At 37.3% G+C, this 21290-nt stretch overlaps 1 protein-coding gene and 1 non-coding gene across 4 annotated transcripts in view; both read right to left on the bottom strand.

Moving 5' to 3' along the window:
- Positions 1-21290, bottom strand: part of HSD17B4 (hydroxysteroid 17-beta dehydrogenase 4) — a 104434-nt gene that overhangs the window by 66470 nt on the left and 16674 nt on the right. For all 3 annotated transcript variants that reach the window (XM_075541426.1, XM_075541427.1, XM_075541428.1), the window contains exons 3-10: positions 19707-19814; positions 17037-17096; positions 15312-15333; positions 14234-14280; positions 11904-11988; positions 10402-10589; positions 3879-3970; positions 433-457 (exon numbers count right to left, since the gene is read on the bottom strand). In XM_075541426.1, the coding sequence (XP_075397541.1) occupies positions 433-457; positions 3879-3970; positions 10402-10589; positions 11904-11988; positions 14234-14280; positions 15312-15333; positions 17037-17096; positions 19707-19814 (627 nt within the window). The remainder of the gene's footprint in view (positions 1-432; positions 458-3878; positions 3971-10401; positions 10590-11903; positions 11989-14233; positions 14281-15311; positions 15334-17036; positions 17097-19706; positions 19815-21290) is intronic.
- Positions 16213-16346, bottom strand: LOC142442176 (small nucleolar RNA SNORA42/SNORA80 family). The gene has a single exon (XR_012783406.1). It is a non-coding gene; the product is annotated as a small nucleolar RNA SNORA42/SNORA80 family (small nucleolar RNA).

The raw sequence follows: 21290 nt of genomic DNA, 5'->3' as shown, positions 1-21290 counted from the left end.
TTAGAGGCTTAAGAGAACCTGCCTAGTGTACTACCTAAGACAAGGCTCTTCCATCTTCTTAAAAGCAGCCGTCCTCCCACTAATTTCTATACTGTGAAAGGGCAAAATTAAGCATGTGAGATCCCCTGCAACATGTGTATACACACATTAATACAAAGAGACTATACTGTCTGAAGGAACAGCTAGCTCTGAATAAAGTAGGACATGTCCAAAATAAAGACCACTTGTCGGAAGAAAATGAAACAGATTGGCTCCTTAAGTTACTACAGGGCAATTGCCATCCTTCAAAATACATTTTGCTATAATAATGTTTAAAACTGAGTATGTATACATTGAATCTAGTGATTGAGCATTTAACAAGATCCTTGCCCAGATCTAGGGAAGTTTAACTATATTAAAATCAGACATGGTAAATAAAACACAGTGACTTACATTTTCCAATCCATCCGGCTCCCACCTAGAAAGAAAGGAGAATTAAATCATCTAATGTGAAATTACTTAGAAAGAAGGTAAAATGAAAAAACAATACTCTAATACTCACTGAGAGTATTAGAAAGTTAGATGGCAATATAATACATGTCTACAAAAGTCCATTAGCTCCCATGACTTTGCATTGTTCGTGTTATCACATTGAAAATATTAAGTAATACAATGTAATAAAAAATACGTCTAGTCTAATGTAATCTAGAATTGGGAAATCAAAAGGAAGAATGTGCTCGGCGTATCTAAAACTGAAAGAGCTCAAGGAAAAAATTCAAGCCTCAAATTGCAATTTTGAGAGATTCTCTGGACAAAAGATTGAGTGGTGCAGGAAGCATCAGAAGAAGATGGAAAGAAGTCACTGTACAAACAGAACTAGTCGACACTCAACCATTGCAAGACTGTGCGTATGAACAGAGCCAATCGTATTTTAGAAAGAAGTTCAAGATACATTAGCCAAAAACAAGACACCAGGAATTGATGGAATACTAATTGAAATGTTTCAACAAGCTGAAGAAGCACTCGCATGCTAGCACATGCAACTAACATATGCTGAAGATCATCCAACAATTGTACCACTACACTGACAGGAAGCTGCCGGAGGGTCAGGCCAGATTCAGTAGAGGACGTGGAACAAGGGATGTCACTGTTGAGTCAAATGGATCTTGGCCAAAAGCAGATGTTTGCCTGTGTTTTACTGACTATGTTAAGGCATACAACTGTGTGGGTCACAACAAATTATGGAAAGCCTCGAGAAGAATGGAAATCCTGGAAAAATCTGTGTGCTCATGCTAAACCTGTACATTGATCAAGAAGCAGGTGTACGAACAGACAAGGGAAGACTGGATGGTGTAAAATCAGGAAAGGTGTGAGTCAGGGTTGTGTCCTCTCACCACACTTAGTCTGCGTGCTGAGAAAATCATCAGAGAAGCTGCATCACATGAAGCAGAATGTGGCAGCAGGATGGGCGGAAGCCTATTAACAGCCTATGGCATGCAGATGGCACGACCTTGCTTGCTGAAAGTGAGGAGGACTCGAATCCCCTGCTAATAGAGGTCAAGGATTTCTGTCTCCAGTATGGATTAATATAAAGCAGGCCCAAATCCTCACAACTGGACCAATAGGTGACAATCATTATATACAAAGAAAAGGCTGAAGTTGCCAAGGCCGTCATCTTGATTGGATCCACAGTCAATGTCATGGAAACAGCAGTCCAGAGACCAAAGGACACATTGCATTGGATAACCTGCTGCAAGAGACCTCTTTCAAAGTGCTGAAAAGCAAGAATATTACTTTGAGTACTAAGGTGTGCTTGACACAAGCCATGGTATTTCCAATTGCCTTATATGCATGTTAAAGTTGCATATAAAATAAGGAAAAACAAAGAAGAATCAACGCATTTGAATTGGTCTTCCAGTGAGTAAAGAATACTGAAAGTACCAGAGACTACCAAAGAACAAACAAATCTGTCCTGGAAGAAGTACTGCCAGAATGCTCATCAGAGACAAAGATAGCAAGACTTTGGACATGTTGTCAGGAAATATCAGTCCCTGGAGAAGGACACCATGCTTGGCAAAGTAGAGGGGCAATGAAAAAGAGGAACATCTTCAACAGGATGGATTAACACAGTGGCTACAACAATGGACTCAAACATAAGAACAATTGTGAGGATGTTTCCTTCGATTGGACAGGAGGTTTCTAGGAGTCAGAACTGACTCCGTGGCACCTAAAAACCACAAGGTTTTACAACAACTCTTCCACTGACTGGCTGTCTAACCCCAGTCAAACGCTTTAAGCTTTCTATACACAAGTCTTTGCATCTGTAAATTACAGTAGATAACATATACACTCTTGTGAACTTCATCAAAGACAAAGTGCAGAAGAAAGGAAGGGTTAAGAAAGGAGAAGGAATGGAAACAGGAAGAATGAGCAAGAGGCTAAGTGCCGTTATACTGGTGACGGCAATCGATGAAACAAAATACATATAAATGTGAATGAAAAATTTATATGCTCTGCAGACCTTTGCCCAATTCACAAATAAAAGTTAAAAAAAAGAAAAGGATTTCACATGGATATGACAGGAGGCACCTTAATGGCTCAAAGCTCAAGGATATACAAAGGTACAGCTCTTAATTTCCTTTTGTCTTTACATTAATATCTCCTTATCTTTTACAATCGATCCAGTTAGTCTTGATGCAGTCAGAGTATATAAAATCAGGACTGAGTTTGACAATTATTTGAGAGTACAAGATCAAACTGCAAACTCCTCAGATATTGCAAATTCTAAGGAAGTACTTAGTATTAAGTATACAGGAAGCTTGCAGGCCTCGAGCTAAGTCAAAAATTCCTTATCGGAAAATAAATAAATTATCTGCCTTTTAAAATATATAGAACTTTTCAAGTGGCGTGTTATTTCTATTGTTTAACACAAGATACTGCATACAACTCCTACAACATTTTGCCAATCTTGCATGCCAAGTGATTCCTCATTAAAAAAGTTTATGATAAATTTACAGAAACCAGCAACATACAAAACTTCATCTACAGCACAATTCTACTCATGTGTTTATATGTGTATGTAAAAGGCATATTTTTTAAATGATGGCTAGTGTATAATGTATATTTAAAACTAAAATACATAAAAACATTAACAGCAGTTTTATCTAGATAGTAGTAATATAGAGGTCTTTTATTTTCTTCTACATAATTTCCTGTACTCTTAAAATTTTCTATGGAGCATAAGGTACTCTGCTCATAGAATTAATAATAAATATAATTGTAAAAGATAAAGAGTTCAAAAGTATTTGTCGGTAAATAAAAGAGGGCCAGGCCAAATTCTGAGCTTCAGATACTAGGGTGAATTTTCCTTCCTCTGTAAAGGATACAGTGACATAATAGCTCAAATTGGGGGTGATAGTAGCCTACAATCTGATTTCTAGTTGTCACCACCTCCCCCAAGAAACCTTAAAGATCAGAGGTGAATTTGCACCATAATCCAGCAGACAGACAGGAATTATAAGAAGACAAATTCAAAACCCAGCAGGATTAATTTTAAACCCTAACGCCATCTTTCCACTTGACCATCTAGCTTTTCAGGCTAAGTAAGACCTTCTACTTTTGACTAAACACATCAAGTCAGTCATGTTTCATTTGCTTAAAATATTAGAAATGAAGAACTAAGGAGACACAAAATTTAAGAAGTTGCTGTCATCTTCTCAAATATGTTATTAGTTAACATTGGTTCCTTAATCATAACATAAACATATATCAAAAGCTATCTAAGTATAAGATACACATTTTTACAAATACAAAGCACTGCAAAAATGCTCATTTTTAATCATTGTTTGACATTTAGTTACACAAATGTGGTTTGAGGAAGAAGCAGAAAATCAGAGTACCTCAAACAAGCCACCGTTTTCCTCACAGCTCTCATGGCAAAGCCAAAGGACCAGAGGTGCGACATAATCTGGCTTCAGAGCTTTGAGAACATCTGAAATAAATACCAACCAAAAGAAAAGGATTTATGGAATACGTAAATATCTAATCACTTATTTCACTTAGCCAAATTTTCCTTATAAAATTTTTCATAACAAAGAGATTTTTAAAGTAAACAATATCAAAATTGGATACATGCAAGAGCTTCAAAAAGTTCATGGAAAAAATGGAACTGAAAGATAATGGAATTTTTTCCACCAACTTTTTGAAGCCCCTTCTTCATTTAAAATTAGCCTCACTGTGACCTGACTCTTTCCTGGGTACAAGTGTCTGTTACTGGTACCATGACAGGAATTTCTCCCCTGACTTTTTTAATGTTGTTGGGAGTCCTTTTCTTCTTACGCATTATTTGTATTTTTGTTTCTTTTATTTTGTATTTGTATTTTTGTTTTCCTTCATATGCATTATTTGTATTTAAATGCTATTACGTTCTTAACCTTACCACCTTAGCTCGATTTTGGTTTTTATTGTTTTCTGCTGGGTGCTCCATCTGTGAAGCACGGGAGGAATGGATGCATAATGATAACTGATACAAGGAGATGTAAGGAATTCAGAAGTAAGGAGTGGATGACAGGCAGGGGAAGGGGATTTGGGGAGTAACCAATGGAGATGGGGTGGGGAACACTAGAACGGTCTAGGACTGCATAACTCATGGCGATTACAGCATGGCAGGGTGGGAAAGCTCTAAAATTAACGTGGGGGATTACACAATTCTCCTTGATATGACTGAACGATTGAACTACTGAAGCTATTGGCAAGTGAATGAGTTGCCAATAAAACTGTTGAAAGAAAATATTAGTCTCACATTCCAAGTGTAAGGAAAAACTTTTTCACCTCAATGAACACCTTCCTGAAGTTCTCTCAAGCCTCTCAACTTGGAAATAGCAGACATATCTTTCTGAGATGGGTAACATTCTATTTAGGAGACAAAACATTAGAACTGCCTAAGCAAAAACCACTAAGTACAGCTATATGCAATATGAGAAGCTTGGGCACTGTGATGGTTATTGTCTGCATGTCCTCTATGCTAAGCGATGATTTTCAGACACTGAGCCAATTTATCTTCCTTAAAGTGTTGTCATCATCCTCCATTCTATGATATGATGTGATCAACCACTCAGTTGACAGCCAATCAGGTTCCTTAAAGATGTGATCTGTATCCAATATATATGGATGTAAAACAAAACTCACACTCTCTCCATCTGCATCCAAATGATCATTCCTCTAACTTCTGATTTTGGGGATATGGGTCGGGGCATACCACAGGACTTGCTGACTTTGGGCTTCTCATGCCCTGCAACCAAAGTCAGGAGAAGCCTCCAGCCTGACATCTGTCTCACAGATTAGGGACTTGACAGGCATCACAGTAGTGTAAGCCATTTCTTCAAAATAAATCTCTGCCTGTCTCTGTCTCAATATGTGTGTAAGTATGTGTGTGCATGTACATATACAAACACACACACACATATATACACACTTCATTAATTTTGCTCCTCTAGAGAACCTAGGCTAAGACAAAGTAACATTTATTCCATTTTACTCCCTCACTGTTTAACCAGAAGCCAGAAAAGGAAAAAAACAGGCTTGACAATTCTAATGGCAATAAGATAATGATGTGAAATGGGCCTTCAGGAGTAAGCCAGTATACAGAAATACTTCACTATTACATATTTTCTACGAGCAGTTTAGGAGAGCAGAAAGTACTACAAAGTGAGTATAAAAATCTGAACTTTAGGGTTGGTTGTTTGGAATCAATTTAGGACCTTGAGCACATCATTCAACTCCTCTGGGCCTGTCTCTTCACCAGTAAAGGACGGATTAAAAGCTTTTCCCTGCCTGTTTCATGAAGCTGTTCCATGGCTAATAGGGCACATTTGGAGACTATATAAATAATCTATAAAGTAGCAAAGAAATATATAATCTGATTGTGAAATTAAAGAATGTAATTTGATATTAACATGATAAAGTAAGAAAAGTGGCATTAACAATCCCTATAAACTAAAAACCAGCTTTTATAAGTAAAAGTCAAATGAAACAACAGATTTATATATCAACGGACCCTACTTCTGTGAAGATTTGCACTCTCAAAGATTCGCTGGGGCACTTCTACCCTGTCCTAGAGGTTTCTATGAGCCAGTATTGATTCAATAGCAGGGGAAGTTATATTCTCTAACATAAAATGAAAATGATGTCTCTAAGATGAACCAGAGACATATAAATCATAGATATAGGAAATCATAGATATATGAATGGATTTTGGCCTTGTACTTAACTCTAGCCCTAATCTAAGAATAAGCAGTTCTTATCACATGGCCCTGCTTGATGCTCATCCTCATGAAGATATGAGTGCTAAAGTGTGGTGAAGAAGCTAGATGGTGTCTGACTACCAAAAGGAGTAGAGTCTGCGGTCTTAAAAGCTTGTTTTTAAACTAGCAGCCATCTAAGTCAGGCATCAACTAAGTCTACATGGAAAAGTACACCAACCTGTTTGATCTAAAGGTTGTACATAAAATAATCAAAGCAGAAGGGAATGGTATCAGAGCTTGGAAGCCCAAAATCCACTTGCAGAGTCCACACATGAAGGAAGCCTCTGGTGAATCTGCTCTGATCATAGCTGAGGGGTATGAACAGCCTTGACATCAGACAGAGAGCATTGCAATTTTGGCAGATGTAATTACGTTAAAATGTCTGTGTCTTACCATTTGATTCCCCTTTTGACCTATACTAAAGTGGTTTCAGTTAAAAAAAATTGGAAGGAAAATACACATGGATTAAGCCTCGGTGAATTCCCTCTGGCCACAGGACGGGGTGTGCACAGCCTTGCTACCGTGCAGAATGTGCTGGAAGTGGACCGCTGCAGATGCAGTTAGGTTAAAAGTAACTTATCATGTGATCTCCCTTCTGATCCGCTCTAAATTGTTCTAGTTTTTAATATTATCTGCTTTCTTTTCAATTGAGCTTTTTATCGGTTTTACTTTGTGATTATTACTTTTTTGTTTTGTAATGGTTTCTGTATATGAAATCAGGATAGGTGTATCTATAAGCTACATCTGGCTTAGTCATTCCATGGAGGTATGGCAGGGGAGGGTTGGGGAGCTAATAATGATAAGTTCAAAAACTGATTTTGGTGATTGTACAACTCTTCTTGATGTGAGTGAACTATTCAATCATATGATATGTGAATTATATACCAATACAACTGTTAAGAATTAAAAAAATAAATATCTAGGGAATAATACATTACATAAAGACTCTTGATTCTGTAAGTAAAGAATACAATCACAATAAGGAAAGGCCAAGAGATTATCAAAAATAAGTAAAGCAGATTTGGCAGGAGAGGGATTATTCTTAAGAGCAAAATTGCAAAGGATGTATTAAATATTAATTAGACACAGATAAAAAATGAATTAACAAAGGCCTACGAAATGAGACTACTCAGAATTCTATAGAGACAGAACATAAAAATATGAAAATGGTATGAAAAGATATAAAGAACAAAACTGGTCTAACTTATTCAGGTGTATCCTATTCACATGTTGAAAGAAGAGAAAGAATGAAGAAGCGATATTTTAAAAAATTAAGACTACATATTTTCCAGACTTGTAAAATTAAACAAAATATAAGCCATGGATTCAAAGATCCAGAAACCACAATGTAAGCCAACCATAAAAATCTGTGGCTATCAAGTAATTCCAAATTATGCCTGCTCTAAGTATTACAGAGTAGAACTGCTCCATTGGATTCTTTTAGCAGTAATATTTAAGGAGCTCTGGTGCCACTGTCAGATAAACATTCAATTATGAACAACAAGGACAGTAGTTCAAACCCACCAAGGGAGAAAGATGAGACTACAAATATTTAGCTTCATAAACCTTATGTAGAGTCTCAGTAAGTCAGAACTGACTTGAGGGCAGTGGAATTCTTTACAGAATCAAATGATTATATCTTTCTTCCACCGCACAACTGGATGAGTTTAACCCTCCAACATACATGTTAGTAGTCCAGTGAAAACCATTTGTGCTTCTCAGGGACTGGATAAATAAAAGAAAGCTATGCCCACGTGATACTGTCCGCTTGGACATCATCTTGGTAAAGTAGGCACATTTCTAGGGACATTTCCTGGGAAGGGACAACAAGCTTGGTAAAGTAAAAGATCAGCAAAAAAGAATAAGACCCTTGACAAGATGGATTGATACAGTGTTTTCAACAATGGACTCAAACAAAACAATAACTGTGAGGGTGGTACAGGACTGGAAGGTTCCATTCGATTGTGCAGAGTGTCACTGAGTCAGAACAGACTGAACAGTACCTGAAAGCATGCCTGGACACGTCGTGAAAAAAACAGAACACAGAAGATGAAGAGAAGACCTCAAACTACTTTTAAAGTATTTTTTGATAGTTTTTGTAAAAATACCTAGAGACCAGAAGACCAAAAACTAAACACAGTCCTCCACTCCTCAAATATTCTTATTTATTACAAAACTAAGCATACGGCCTGGGTTCTCAATCGTGCATAATAAAGCACTTTTAAGTTTTATACTTTCAACTGTACATATATATAATTTAATATTTATTATAAAGTATAATAATCAAAATATTATAGTACTAGTCCAAGACCAAACACATAGCTCAATGGAATAGAGTATATAGAAATAGGCCATATGCGGTCACACACGTGGTCAATCGATTTTCCACAAAAGTAAAACTACAAGCCCAACTAGAATTAGGAATCACCTAAAAGCAAAATGAACTAGTTCTGTCAAAAAATATGCAACTTGTTTTAAAAAGGAAGATGAATTTTTATAGGTTAAGGAGACTTTAAGTGATATAATAGCAAAATGTTTATGGATCTATTCCTAATTGGAATAAACCACCTGAAAGAAGGTATCTTCTTAAACAATAAATTTTCAAAATTATTTGGCATTTTAAAATAATATTAATAATTATGAAACAGTAAAAATACTGTTATGGTTTGAACTATATCCCCCAACCCCCCAAAAAATATGTTCAAATCTTAAATCTTATAAATAAAACCCTATTTGGAAATCAAGGGTCTTCTTTCTTTATGTCAATGAATCAATCACTTCTCAGTACTAAAAACAGTAGAACAGACAGCCACACACAGGGCGAGAGATCATATGAGCATGGATACCAGACCCAGGAATGACGCTACCAGAGACTGAAATAAAGAAGGACTTCCCCTAGGACTGACTATAGCCTGAATGTGAATTTCTAGAAGCTCTGGTGCTGCTGCATCAGACAAGGTCAGCAGTTCAAATCACTCTGTGGGATAAAGATGAGGGTACCTGCTCCCACAAAGATTTATAGCCTCAGAACCATTATCTAGGGTGGCTCTGAGTCAGACTTGAAACACTTGCTAATGAAGATCAAATATCACAGCCTCTAATACAGATTATGATTCCCTGTAAAGGAAACCAAAATCCTCACAATCGGATCAGGAGGCAACATTGTGATGCACAGAGAAAAGATAGAAAGTGCCAAGGATTTCCTTGTGCTTAAATACCAATCAGTGTTCATGAAAATAGCAGTCAGGAGATCAAATGACCAGTTCCACTGTGTACATCTGCTGCACAAGACCTCTTTAAAATGTTGAAAAGCAGGGATGCTACTTTGAGATTAAGGTGCACCTGACCAAAGCCATGGCATTTTCAATCTCCGCATATGATATGACCACTGGACATTAAATAAGGAAGATCGAACTACTGATTCATTTCAAATTGTGGTGCTGCTGGCAAAGAATATTGAAAATACCAAGGACTGCCCAAGAACGAACAGGCATGTGTCTTGATGACGTTGGACGGCTTGTCAGGAGAGAACAGTCCCTGGAAAAGGACATCCTGCTTGGGAAATCAGGGGGGCAGAGAAAAAGAAGCCCCTCAACCAGGCTGATTGATGCAGGAGCTGCAACAAGGAGCTTAGACATGCCATACTGTGAGGATGGTGCAGGCCAGGCAGTGTTTCCTTCTGTTGTCCACAGGGTCTCTCCGAGCTGGAACTAACTCAAGGGGACTAACATGAGTCAGAATCGACTTTATAAAGCACTGGGTTTGGGTTTGATGAGCTGTGAGAAAATAAATCTCTGTTGTTTGAAAGCAACCACTTGTGGTATTTGTTGTTGTGACAGCACTGAGTAACTAATTCTCTATCATCCCACCTCAGAAAAATATACATTTTCCGGTAAGTATACCTATACAGGGAAAGTAGACCTCTGGGTAGTAGAATTATGAGTCATTCTATTTTTCCTCTATGTTTTTATATATATTCTACAATAAAGAAGATACACATGAGGCATTGGAAATTGTAAACTAGATCACTCTCTTATGTATTCGGAAAATGAAATATCACTGCAGAGCTCACTCCATACCAACGGGCAGATAACAACACTGCAGAATCTAGAGTACTCACCTTCTGGCAGAACCGTCTTAGTCATTCTCGACCCTGCAGTAGGGGCAATTGTGTTACAGTGAATGTTGTTTTTCCTTCCTTCAATTGCAAGAGTATTTGCTAAGCCCAGAAGACCCAGCTTTGCAGCACTATAATTTGCCTGGCCAAAGTTGCCATATATGCCTGAAGCTGATGAAGTCATGATGATCCTGAAAAGAAAATCAATCTCTCAGCAGCATCATTTCTATGTTTTGAGAACACTGCCATTTTCCCGCTCGCTCGCTCGCTCACGCTCTCTCTGATACTGTAACAGCTGTCAAATGCAACTTAACTGTATACACCACAGCATATTTGATTCACATATCTAAAATAATATTAATGCAAAAGGGATCTCTCGTAATTCGGTTATAAAATTTAACCGCTTTAAAAAATCTTGGATAGGATTTAATCATTTTGAGTGAATAAATGTATAGTTATTATCTATTAAGACCAACAGTAAATTTTTATAAACATAAAATAAACTGGCAAACCATAAGTTAAGATTTTAGCAAGAAAGATTAGAAGGTGTGATTTTCAATTGTCTCATACTGAAACAACACCATGTGACAAGCTGACCCAACCTTACCCATTCTTTGATGAAGTGAAATAAGTAATATAATTAACTTATAAAAAAGGCTAGGTTCAAGATAAACTATAAATTTCCAGTAGTACTCGGTATTACAAATAATTGACTTCCAGTGTATGAGTGCTGGGGTGGTACAAATAACTTCTTGGCAGGTAAGGAAAAGCTGGCAATTTAAGTGCACTCATAAGTACATTGGAAGAAAGGCCTGGTGATCTACAGTCATAAAAATTAAAACTAAAAATCAAATCAGATGTTATATATATCAAGTCTAGCTCATGGAAACTCCATGTGTTTACAGTCATGAAAAGCCTGATGGAAGCCAGTTCTGTTCTGAACCCTGGGATTTTAGAGAGTTGGAATCTACTAGACAACAGCAAGTGTAGCTTGTGCTTTAAATATGTCTAGACCCTTCGGGCATGAAGCATTTACCAACACTGCCATGTCTAAGTTGCTCACATGGAAGCAATCACGAGAAGTTCTATAGCTTCCAAACAGTTTATAAAGACTAGGTGATGTCTAACCCGTACAAGCTAGCAGAAAATAGCCACTCATTTTTCCCCAGCTGGTCACTGAAGACGCAAAATGACAAAGTACATGCAGCTGAATCCTCAATGTCTGAATGGCTCTTTTAAATGCCAGAGAACCAGAGAATGAACATTAATAGTGAAAAGTGGAACATCAAAGAAATATAAAACTGCCCAGCTAAACTGTGACTACATGACACCAATTTACTAGAGGGCATATGCCAAGACTGCAATCAACAAGCCCACACACATGGAAGGCACTTTCAATGTTGAGCAATCATTTCATATCACTCTTTAAAATACCATCCTCCCCTGTACACAAAGGCCCCCACAGACAACACTGACGTTACCCTGACAGTTCAACTCAACTGTACCTTCCATAATTCTGTTTCTTCATGTGGTCCCATGCTGCTCGGGTCACTTGGAAGGAGCCCCGCAAGTGAACTCTATGGATTAAATCTAAAACAAGAAAGTATCACAGGCTCAACGTAAGAGATTTAAATCAAATTCATAAACAATTTAGAAAATGGTTTATTTACACAAGGTGTTCATTTTATAACTAGCTTCTCAATCACCTATTGCCACTTTCCTCTCTGAGAATGCTTGTAACCATTTTTGTTTTGTTTTGTTCCAATTCTTCTGGCAACCGATGGTTTATACTGAGAATTACAAGTGTTCTCTATAATTGATGATACCAAAATAAACATTTAAAAATCCTGCCAAACCAATTGCTCTGGAGTCAGTAAAATAACCTCCTTACACATCTAACTACAATGCTACCTTTAATGTATACCTTCTTATATATAAATTCATTGGCATCTAACAACAATTGACATGAGTTCTCAAGAATGTTACACACATAACTGCCATACAGTACTACTAACACTAGGTAAAAGATAATCATAAATCATACAGATCATCACTAAGGAATGCTTGCAAAATGCTGTATCCCTGTTTTTACCAGGTTGCAAATGAGTTGAAAGCAAGAGGAAGCTTATTTCTTATAGATTTAAATAGGACGATAGGCAACTGAAAGAATGGTTCAGATAGGCAAATAATTCTTGCTCTAATTTTATTCTTTTCGTCATCAGGGCTTTTAACCACCCTTGCTTACTTTTGATTCATTCTGGAGTCTCAACAAATATTTTCATTTGTACAGTAGAAGATAAGCAGGGTGGGAGAAGAAAAGGGTGGTTTAAAGTAATTTTCTTGGGACAGAACCAGAGAAGAGATAACACCCAGACTCAAAAGGACTCCGAAGTGCCAGCATAGATGAGCTCCCCTGTGCCACCTGGGCTTCTCCTCGACCCCAGCATATGCGAAGGGAAGCCGCAGGAGCACAGGCATAGCGCAGGGAGGTCAGGTGCCATTCCAGGCACCACCATAAAGTGACTATACTAACAAAACGAGTTGCACATACATTTTGGTTTCTTAGTGCATATAAAATTTATGTTTACTCTATACTGCAGTCGATTAAGAGTTTAATAGCAAAATGAAAAGTCTAAACTGCTGTAAGAATTGTCCAAATATGCAGGAGGTATGAAGTGAGTACATGCTATCAGAAAAATGGCACCAATTGACTTGCTCAAGACAGGTTTGTCACACACCTTCAAGAAATGTATACAAAACATAGTATATAGGAGAGGCAGTAAAACAAAGCACAATAAAGCCAGGTATATCTGTATCTTTCCCCTTCCAAAAGCACTTTTGGCAATAGTCCCCAGAAGGATAGGAGCAATGATAATGTTCACTTCCAGTGCCATGGCTTCAATGGTCTCACTTTATTGTTTAGTTTAGTTCTGTGGTCCAGTGAAAGTGAAAGCAAAGAGAAAAAATAATTTTTTTTCTATAACTTTGATTTGTTTATTATCTAAATTCAATCTTTCCTATCTGGTATCACTAACGGAAATTTTTTCCTATTTATTAAAACCGAACTCACTGCCATTGAATCGATTACGACTCACAGTGACCCTACAGGACAGGCTAGAACTGCCCCTGTGGGTTTCTGAGACTGTACCTCTTAACAGGAGGACAAAGCCTCTTCTTTCACCCCAAAAGCTGCTGGTGGTTTTGAACTGCTGACTTTGTGGTTAGCAGCCCAAAGTATAATTTACATCCTGATTTTCTTCTATCCTGTTCTCACATCTCCGTCATATTCCAATGTCCTACACTCGCTTTCATCCACTGCTCCTGTTCTGGAAAAGAGAATTTCACCTAGATAACCTGCTAACGACGCCTGTAGTAGTAGTTGTGGGTTGTCTAGTGGATTCTGACACATGACGGCCCTACAGCAAAAGTAGAGCAGATCAACAGGCCTTTTCTCCCACAGAGCCCCTGGTGGGTTTGAATCCCTGGACCTCTAAGTTGGCAGCCAAGCAACAACGGGACCACCAGGGCTCCTTCTAAAGGAGTTAATCATTAGAAAACACTGAGGACCTCTTAATGAGAAAAAAGGAAAAGCAAATTGAAAAGAGACTCTGGATAACTTCTGCCAAATGATTTTAACTTTTTGCTGTTGTTATCAAAAGTGAAAAAAAAAAAGCATTACTTTGAACTCTTCATCCTTTTAAAGTTTGTGTATTCATATTACTAACAGCAAAAGTAAGAAGAGGCCAATTTTGCTTTAAATATATCATTTTATCAAGTATTAAAGAAAGTTAAATGGGGAGGTGTTTCCACAGAGCTATATATTAAAACAGCTTACCCCAATCTTCATCACTTGTCCTAGCAAAAGAACGATCCCTTAAAATCCTAAAAAAGAAAAAGGATATTATGGAGAGTGAGGAAAATGGAGGGCAAAGTATACAGCTTTTAAAAAGTACTTTTAAATTGTGGAGACCTGGTCTGCAGTAGGCTACAGATGACAATGGAAGGCTAAAATCCATCTGCAGGGTCCCCACATGGATGAAGCCTCTGGTGAATTAATTCCCTCTGAACTTAGCCCTGGATGGAGAATGGCCTTGCTACCAGCCAGGGGACATTGTAAAGCCAATTTGGGCAGATGTAGTTAGGTTAAAATATAATACTTTATCATTTGACCTTCCTTTTGACTCAGATTAAAGTTGTTTGTTTTTTTGTTGTTGTTTGTTTTTTGTTTCTGTTTTTAATGTTTTCTGCTTTCTTTTTGATTTAGATATTTTGTCTAGTTACTGTTGGGTTGTTTTCTTTTGGGATTTTTTTTTTGGTTCCAGATTGTGTTTGTATTTTGCATGATTTTCTGTATACAAAATCTATGATAGGTAAATCTATAGAGGCAAAACTAGATTAAGAATTGCCTAGGGGCCAGACTGCTCCTTAGAAGTAAGGATGGCAAGGCTTTGGAGATATTGTCAGAAGAGAACAGTCCCTGGAGAAGGCCATCCTGCGTGGTACAGGGGCAGTGACAGAGGAAGGCCCTCAACAGTGTCACCTGACACAGTGGCTGCAACACTGGGACAACTCAGGATGGCACAGGACCGCACAGTGTTTAGTTCTGTTGTGTGAAGGATCACTCCGGGTCATAACCAACTCGATGGCACCTAACAAGAACAACAGGGGCATGGCAGGGGAAGATGGGAAAACTGGATGCTACTAACATTGCCCATGAGAAGAAAATGTATTGAAATTAGTCACGGTGATGTATATACAACTATCTTTTTTATACAACTATTCTTAATATGATTTAATGATTAAATTATATGATATGAAGTACATGTTAATAAAACTATTTAAATAAAGGGGAATTTTTTAAAAGCACCTTGTAAGTGTACTACTTTAATAAAAATAGAAAAGGAAATACTCACCCAGCATTGTTGACCACAATATCTGCAATAAAAAAACAGATCTTAAATTAAAAAGTAAATAAATTAACTTGCATTGGCTTACAACTCACATTTCTTTCAGAATTGCTTTTTTAAGGGAAAGAAAATATACTGAGTGTTCTCAAAACAAAATGTTGTAACTATAGCCATAAAAGTGATCTACAAGTATCACATTATATTAGCTTTTTCCTCTAAAACTTCTATTTCTAAATTTTTTCTACCTCTACCTTCTATTGAAATTCTGACACATTAAAAAAAACAACCACCTAAATTCGCGATGAAAGTCACATGTCATCACTCATTTAATCTCAAAATCTACTCATATATTCAAAAGTTGTTTTGGTTTTGTTTTTTATATTTGCCTTGGCACTGAAAAATTTTATGTCCAGAAAGGATATGACTGGCATTAAAAACTGACGCTTTAATCGCTTCTCAGCCTTTGGGCGAAGATCAAGTGTAAAAACTGATGCTTTATCTTGATACATAATTATAGCCTCACTACATTAAGTTTTTTTTTTTAAGATTTAACCACATTATCTCACTGCTATGTTCACCCTATGACTTCATACTTGTGATCTCCTCCACCGGTTAGGTGATAAGTAAACATCTCTCATATCGTTTCAACAAAAGAAAACTAAAAATATATACATGTTAAGATAAAATAGGCACATTTAAATTACAGAAATTATTATTTTTCAAATTATAAACATACTAGACTTCTTTGCAAAAAAATGTCCTTCTATTAATTCAATTAGCTTTTAGAAAGTGTGTGAGATCGTATCAGGAAGATTATCTAGAGAAAGAAAAATATTTGAAAAGCTTCCATTTATTTATCTGTTTATTTGTTTGTTTGTTTATCTATCTTATTTATTTATTTATTTTTCGCTGTGCAACCCACTTCAGTGCCCGAAGCCCACGGGGTAAAGCCAGGCAATGGTTCGGGGTGACAGTTTGCTTTCGCATGGGACACTGTGTGAGGCCCATGGGATCGGACCTGCCACAAATCCAAACCCATGCACAAAAAGCTTCCTTTTAAAACAGGAATTTTTTTATTATACAATTCACTTTAATTAATTTGCAAGACACTGAGTCATCTTAAAATAAATCAATATAATTATCCAAAAGAACTCATTGGTTCCTGAGCTGCCAAACTACTGATTTATTTTTGAACATATTTGAGATTTAACAAAATTTTTATAAAAAGGTCATTGAGAGAATGCTTGCAATCTTTTAAAAGCATTTAGGTGTGCAAAATCACATCCCACTGCCATCAACGCCTGTCAGTCCTAGATAAGATCTCCTTTGGACTGGACCGGACAGCCTCTCCCTCAGAGCATGTGGGTGTGAGCCTCCGCTTTCCCGGTAGCAGCCCCACCCCTAACTCACAGCACCCTTACAAAACCATGCAACAAGGGTCATCCTAACCTCTGGGAACAGAGGTCGGGTTGGTAAATAATTTACTAATTTCCAAAACAAACCTAAAATCGATTGTCAAGAAAGAATGATCTGTTAAGTAACAAAAATAAAATCAACAGTATTATATGAAAAAGGCAGAAGTATGTTTTGGAAATGTCGATGGCAACATATGTACAAGTGTGCTTAATACGATTTAATGATGCATTGTCGTTAAATTGTCATAAGAGCCCCCCCAATGGAATTAAAAAGGTAGAGCTTTTCTATAAGAACCATAACTCAAAGAAACATTACCAATTCTTCCAAAAGCATCCAATGCTGTCTTCACAATCCTCTCTCCTGCTTCAACTGAATCTTAAGGGAAAGGGAAATTAGTACAAAAGTCAGCAATCTCGCTTGCAAATGACTTCTATGGCCTGTGGAATATTCACCAGCAGAACTCATTCAAAGAAAATTTTAAAATACAGGTGGTTTAATTTAACAGAAAAATGTTAGCTCTTTCAAGAACCCTTTTTTTACTCTTCTGAAGTGGGGACGGGGGCGAACAAGAAATCTAAGACATTCTGTCCAGATGAGAAGGAGCCCCCGCGGGCACAGACAGGGCAGGCTCTGCCACTAGTCAAAAAGCTGGTGGTTTGAACCCCGCCCCCACCCCGGTGCCTCAGGAGGCAGGCCTGGCAATCCGCTTCCCAAATATCACGGCCTTCAACATGCCATGCAGCAGTCTCCTCTGACACACATGGGGTTGCCATGAATCAGAGTCAACACATGGGCAATTAACAACAATGATGGACATGTTCTATCTAGGAACTGTCCTACATAGTAGCCGCTAGTCACATGTGGCATTGGGAGCTTTAAATGTGGCCACAAGAAACCAACTGAACAATTAAGTTTCATTTAATTTATATTTTGCTTTAAAGAGTCACATACATACTTTCCCCTAAAGATGCAAGTGCGTATCAGATTTGGAGGAGGAAACCATGTAAGGAGATGCATGTATAATTTACAAAGCATATTTAGAGTTATATAGCTACATAAGAGAAACCCCACTTTTTTTGTTTTGTTTTGATTTTTTATAATATAAACTACAGAAAGTAAAACTGAGCACATTATGATGGCTTCATTTTCTGCTAATCTCAGTTGAAAGGGCTCACACTCCCTGCCACTATGTGCCAAATAGTCTGCTGTCAACTCAACAGCAGCACTGCCTCTTTCTATATGCTCCACAATCCAGGAGAGGAGACAGAAAATGTATCCCTTCCCTTGGAATCTTCATGATTCTGAATTAGGCCTTGAGTTCAGCAGCCAGAAGGTTAAAAAAAAAGCTTTGGCTGCAGCCAACAGATGTGAGATGGAAGCTCTTGCGAATCCCCGACTGTAAGCTAAGAAAATCAGCCACAGCTTCCTTACCCTTGGCTCACCCTGACATCCCAATAGTTGTGTAAATCTCCAATTCCTTGTATTAAAATATTCCATAATTGGAAAAACTAGAACACGTGTTCCCATATTTATATGGCCTATCACCCCCTTTCCAGAAAAAATTACTCAGTAACCCTGGGTAACTGAAAACTGTTGTATTTTAGTCCATAATCCATACTGAAGTGAAGGTACCTGCTTTTGCAGTCCCCCTGGGACATTCTAGTCTCTCGGGCATCACCCACTTTGGGAAACACTGGCCTTGACACAGGTTGCAGATCAGAAAGGTGGGGAGGGGAATGGATGGCAATAAGGAGGCTGGTAGATTTGTCTGGAATTATTAAACCTTAAATCTGAGTTTTAAAAAAATGTTAACACTTCTCTATATCTCCAGCATAAATTGAAAACATAAAAATGTCTTTAACACTCAAATTTCATCCCCTTAAAATTTCAATATGAAGTCACTGGCAATTTAATTTTATCCTTTTATCAACAAAAATAATTTTAGTTTGCAAGAAAAACAGTAATCAATAGGCTTTTTAAAGTAAATGTGTTGGACAATTCCTTAAACTTATTATTGACATCAACTCAACAAATGAAAAGGTTATGCTCATAGGTTCTAACTTTTCTCATGACTTGACTTTAAGCATCCTTCAGAAGCATGGGCTTTCTCCTCCTGCAAAGAGATACAGTCTTAGAAACCCACAGAGGAAGTTCTAGCCTGTCGTGTAGGGTTGCCATGAGACAAATCGACTGGATAGCAATCAGTTTGATGCTGTTGTTGTTGTTGATAAGCAACTTTGGATAGAGTAAGTGGGGAAACACTTGGCTTTTAGCATGCCTGGTGATCTGCTTCTGCGAGGGCATCACTTTGGAGACCCTCTGGAGCAGTTCTATTCTGCACTTGGGGCCACCAAGAGTCAGAATCTACTGGACAGCATGTCACAACATACTCTTACATTTTTAAATAAGATTAGAAAATTACATATAACATGATTGCTTGTACACAGTGAAATATGACAACTGGGTATAGAAAGGGGCATTACAAAAAATAAAATAAATAAAACTAATAAAATTTTAAATGGGCATTTCATTTATTACAATTTATTACTTTGGTTATTTTTTAAAAGGAGAATATTAAAGAACTTCAAAAAGTTTGTGGGAAAAAAATTTAATAAATAAATAAATTTAATAGTTTGTGGGAAAATTCTATTATGTTTTCATTTCATCCTCCCACAACTTTTAAATAAAAAGATTTTTTAGAACAAAAGCATATCCATATATACAGTGTTAGGAATTCTATTGTGTGCTCATAAATTTAAAAACTAAGTAAGATATAGAAAGGTTAGAATTCTGTGAAATAAACTCTATTACAAGTTTTAAAATTCCCACATACACAAGCATTTCTAACAAATAGCTTTGGCCAGGTTAGGTAAAACCTAATTTCACAATTACAATGGAATGCTATGATATTTTTTCAGTGTTTTACTACTATGAGAAAAATTATTAGTTTAATAACAATAAATTGTACTGGTTCAAATACCTTACCATAGTTGGCCACTGCTTTTCCACCTTTCCTTTGTATTTCTTCAACAACTTTATCAGCAGCTGAAGAGCTTTTACCATCTCCTTTAGAGTCTCCTCCTAAATCATTCACTGTAAGGCAAAAACAACAACTTTAAAAAAGTTTATACACTTAAAAATAGGATCAACTATTTCTCAATCAAACTGTAATAGCTAAGGCCTTCAAAATATGAATTAAAATTCTACTTACTAGTGTTATTTCTTCAGTCATTTACCTGAATCACTCATACCCTCCCCTAGGAATCTTATCTTGCTAAATATACTATGAGCTATACATACTATCTCCCTTCAAAATATGCCTGTTTTGTAATAAAAATGAAAAAAAGCAAAGATAAGCGCAGGCTCATAGAAAATTTCTAACTCTGTAATGCTTTTGTTTATTTGTTAAAAGATTCAAGTCCCTTTTTAGCATAACAAGAAAACAAAAAACCTGAAAATCACTTCAAGACTAAATACATTAATGAATTTTCTTCTCTGTATCAATAAAGCTTCCTTTTAAAGAATGATGATAAAGAACTAGCCTGACTTGAAGATAAACAGACGGCCATCTAGCTGAGAAACAACAAAGCACACCAGCCTGTCCCAACATGATCGCTGACAACAAAGCGGGTACATAAGCAAATGTGGTGAAAAAAGGTGATGGTGCCCAGCTATCGAAAGATAGAGAATCTGGGGTCCTATAGGCTTGAAGACAAACAAGCAGCCATCTAGCTCAGAAACAACAAAGCTCACATGGAAGAAGCACACCAGCCTGTGTGATCATGAAATATCAATGGGATCAGGGATCAGGCATCAAAGACCAAAAAAATCATAGCATTGTGAATGAGGAGGAGTGTGGAGTGGAGACCCAGGGCCCATCTGTGGGCAATTGGGCATCCCCTTGCAGAAGGGCCACCGGGAGGAGATGAGCCATTCAGGGTGCAGTGTATCAATAATGAAACATAAAATTTTCCTCTAGTTCTTGAATGCTTCCTCAGCTCACTATCATGATCCCAATTCTACCTTACAAATCCGCAGGACCGGAGGATCTAAACTGGCACAGACAGGAACTGGAAACACAGGGAATCCAGGACAGATGAACCTCTCAGGACCAGTGGTGAGAGTGGTGATACCAGGAGGGTGGAGGGAAGGTGAGGGCGAAAGGGAAAACTGATTACTAGAATCTACATATAAGCTCCTCCCTGGGGGACAGACAGTGGAGAAGTGGGTGAAGGGAGACATCGGAGAGTGTAAAATATGACAAAATAATAATTTATCAAGGGTTCATGGAGGAGGGGGGTAAATGAGGAGCTGATACCAAGGGCTCAAGTAGAAAGCAAATGTTTTGAGAATGATGATGGCAACAAATGTACAAAAGTGCTTGACACCATGGATGTATGTATGGATTGTGATAAGAGTTGTATGAGCCCCCAATAAAATGATTTAATTATTTTTAAACATTGTAAAAAAAAAAAAGGAAGAACTAGCCTGATCTTAAGCAATGACACAGAACAGAAGCCTTGAAAATCTTCATAGGGCATTTGTCATGATCCGTGAAGAAAAAACATT

Source organism: Tenrec ecaudatus, chromosome 2 (assembly GCF_050624435.1).
Source record: "Tenrec ecaudatus isolate mTenEca1 chromosome 2, mTenEca1.hap1, whole genome shotgun sequence".
NCBI classification, from domain to species: Eukaryota; Metazoa; Chordata; class Mammalia; order Afrosoricida; family Tenrecidae; genus Tenrec; species Tenrec ecaudatus.
The sequence above is the reverse complement of the archived record's forward strand: the minus strand, read 5'-3'. Positions and strand labels throughout refer to the sequence as shown.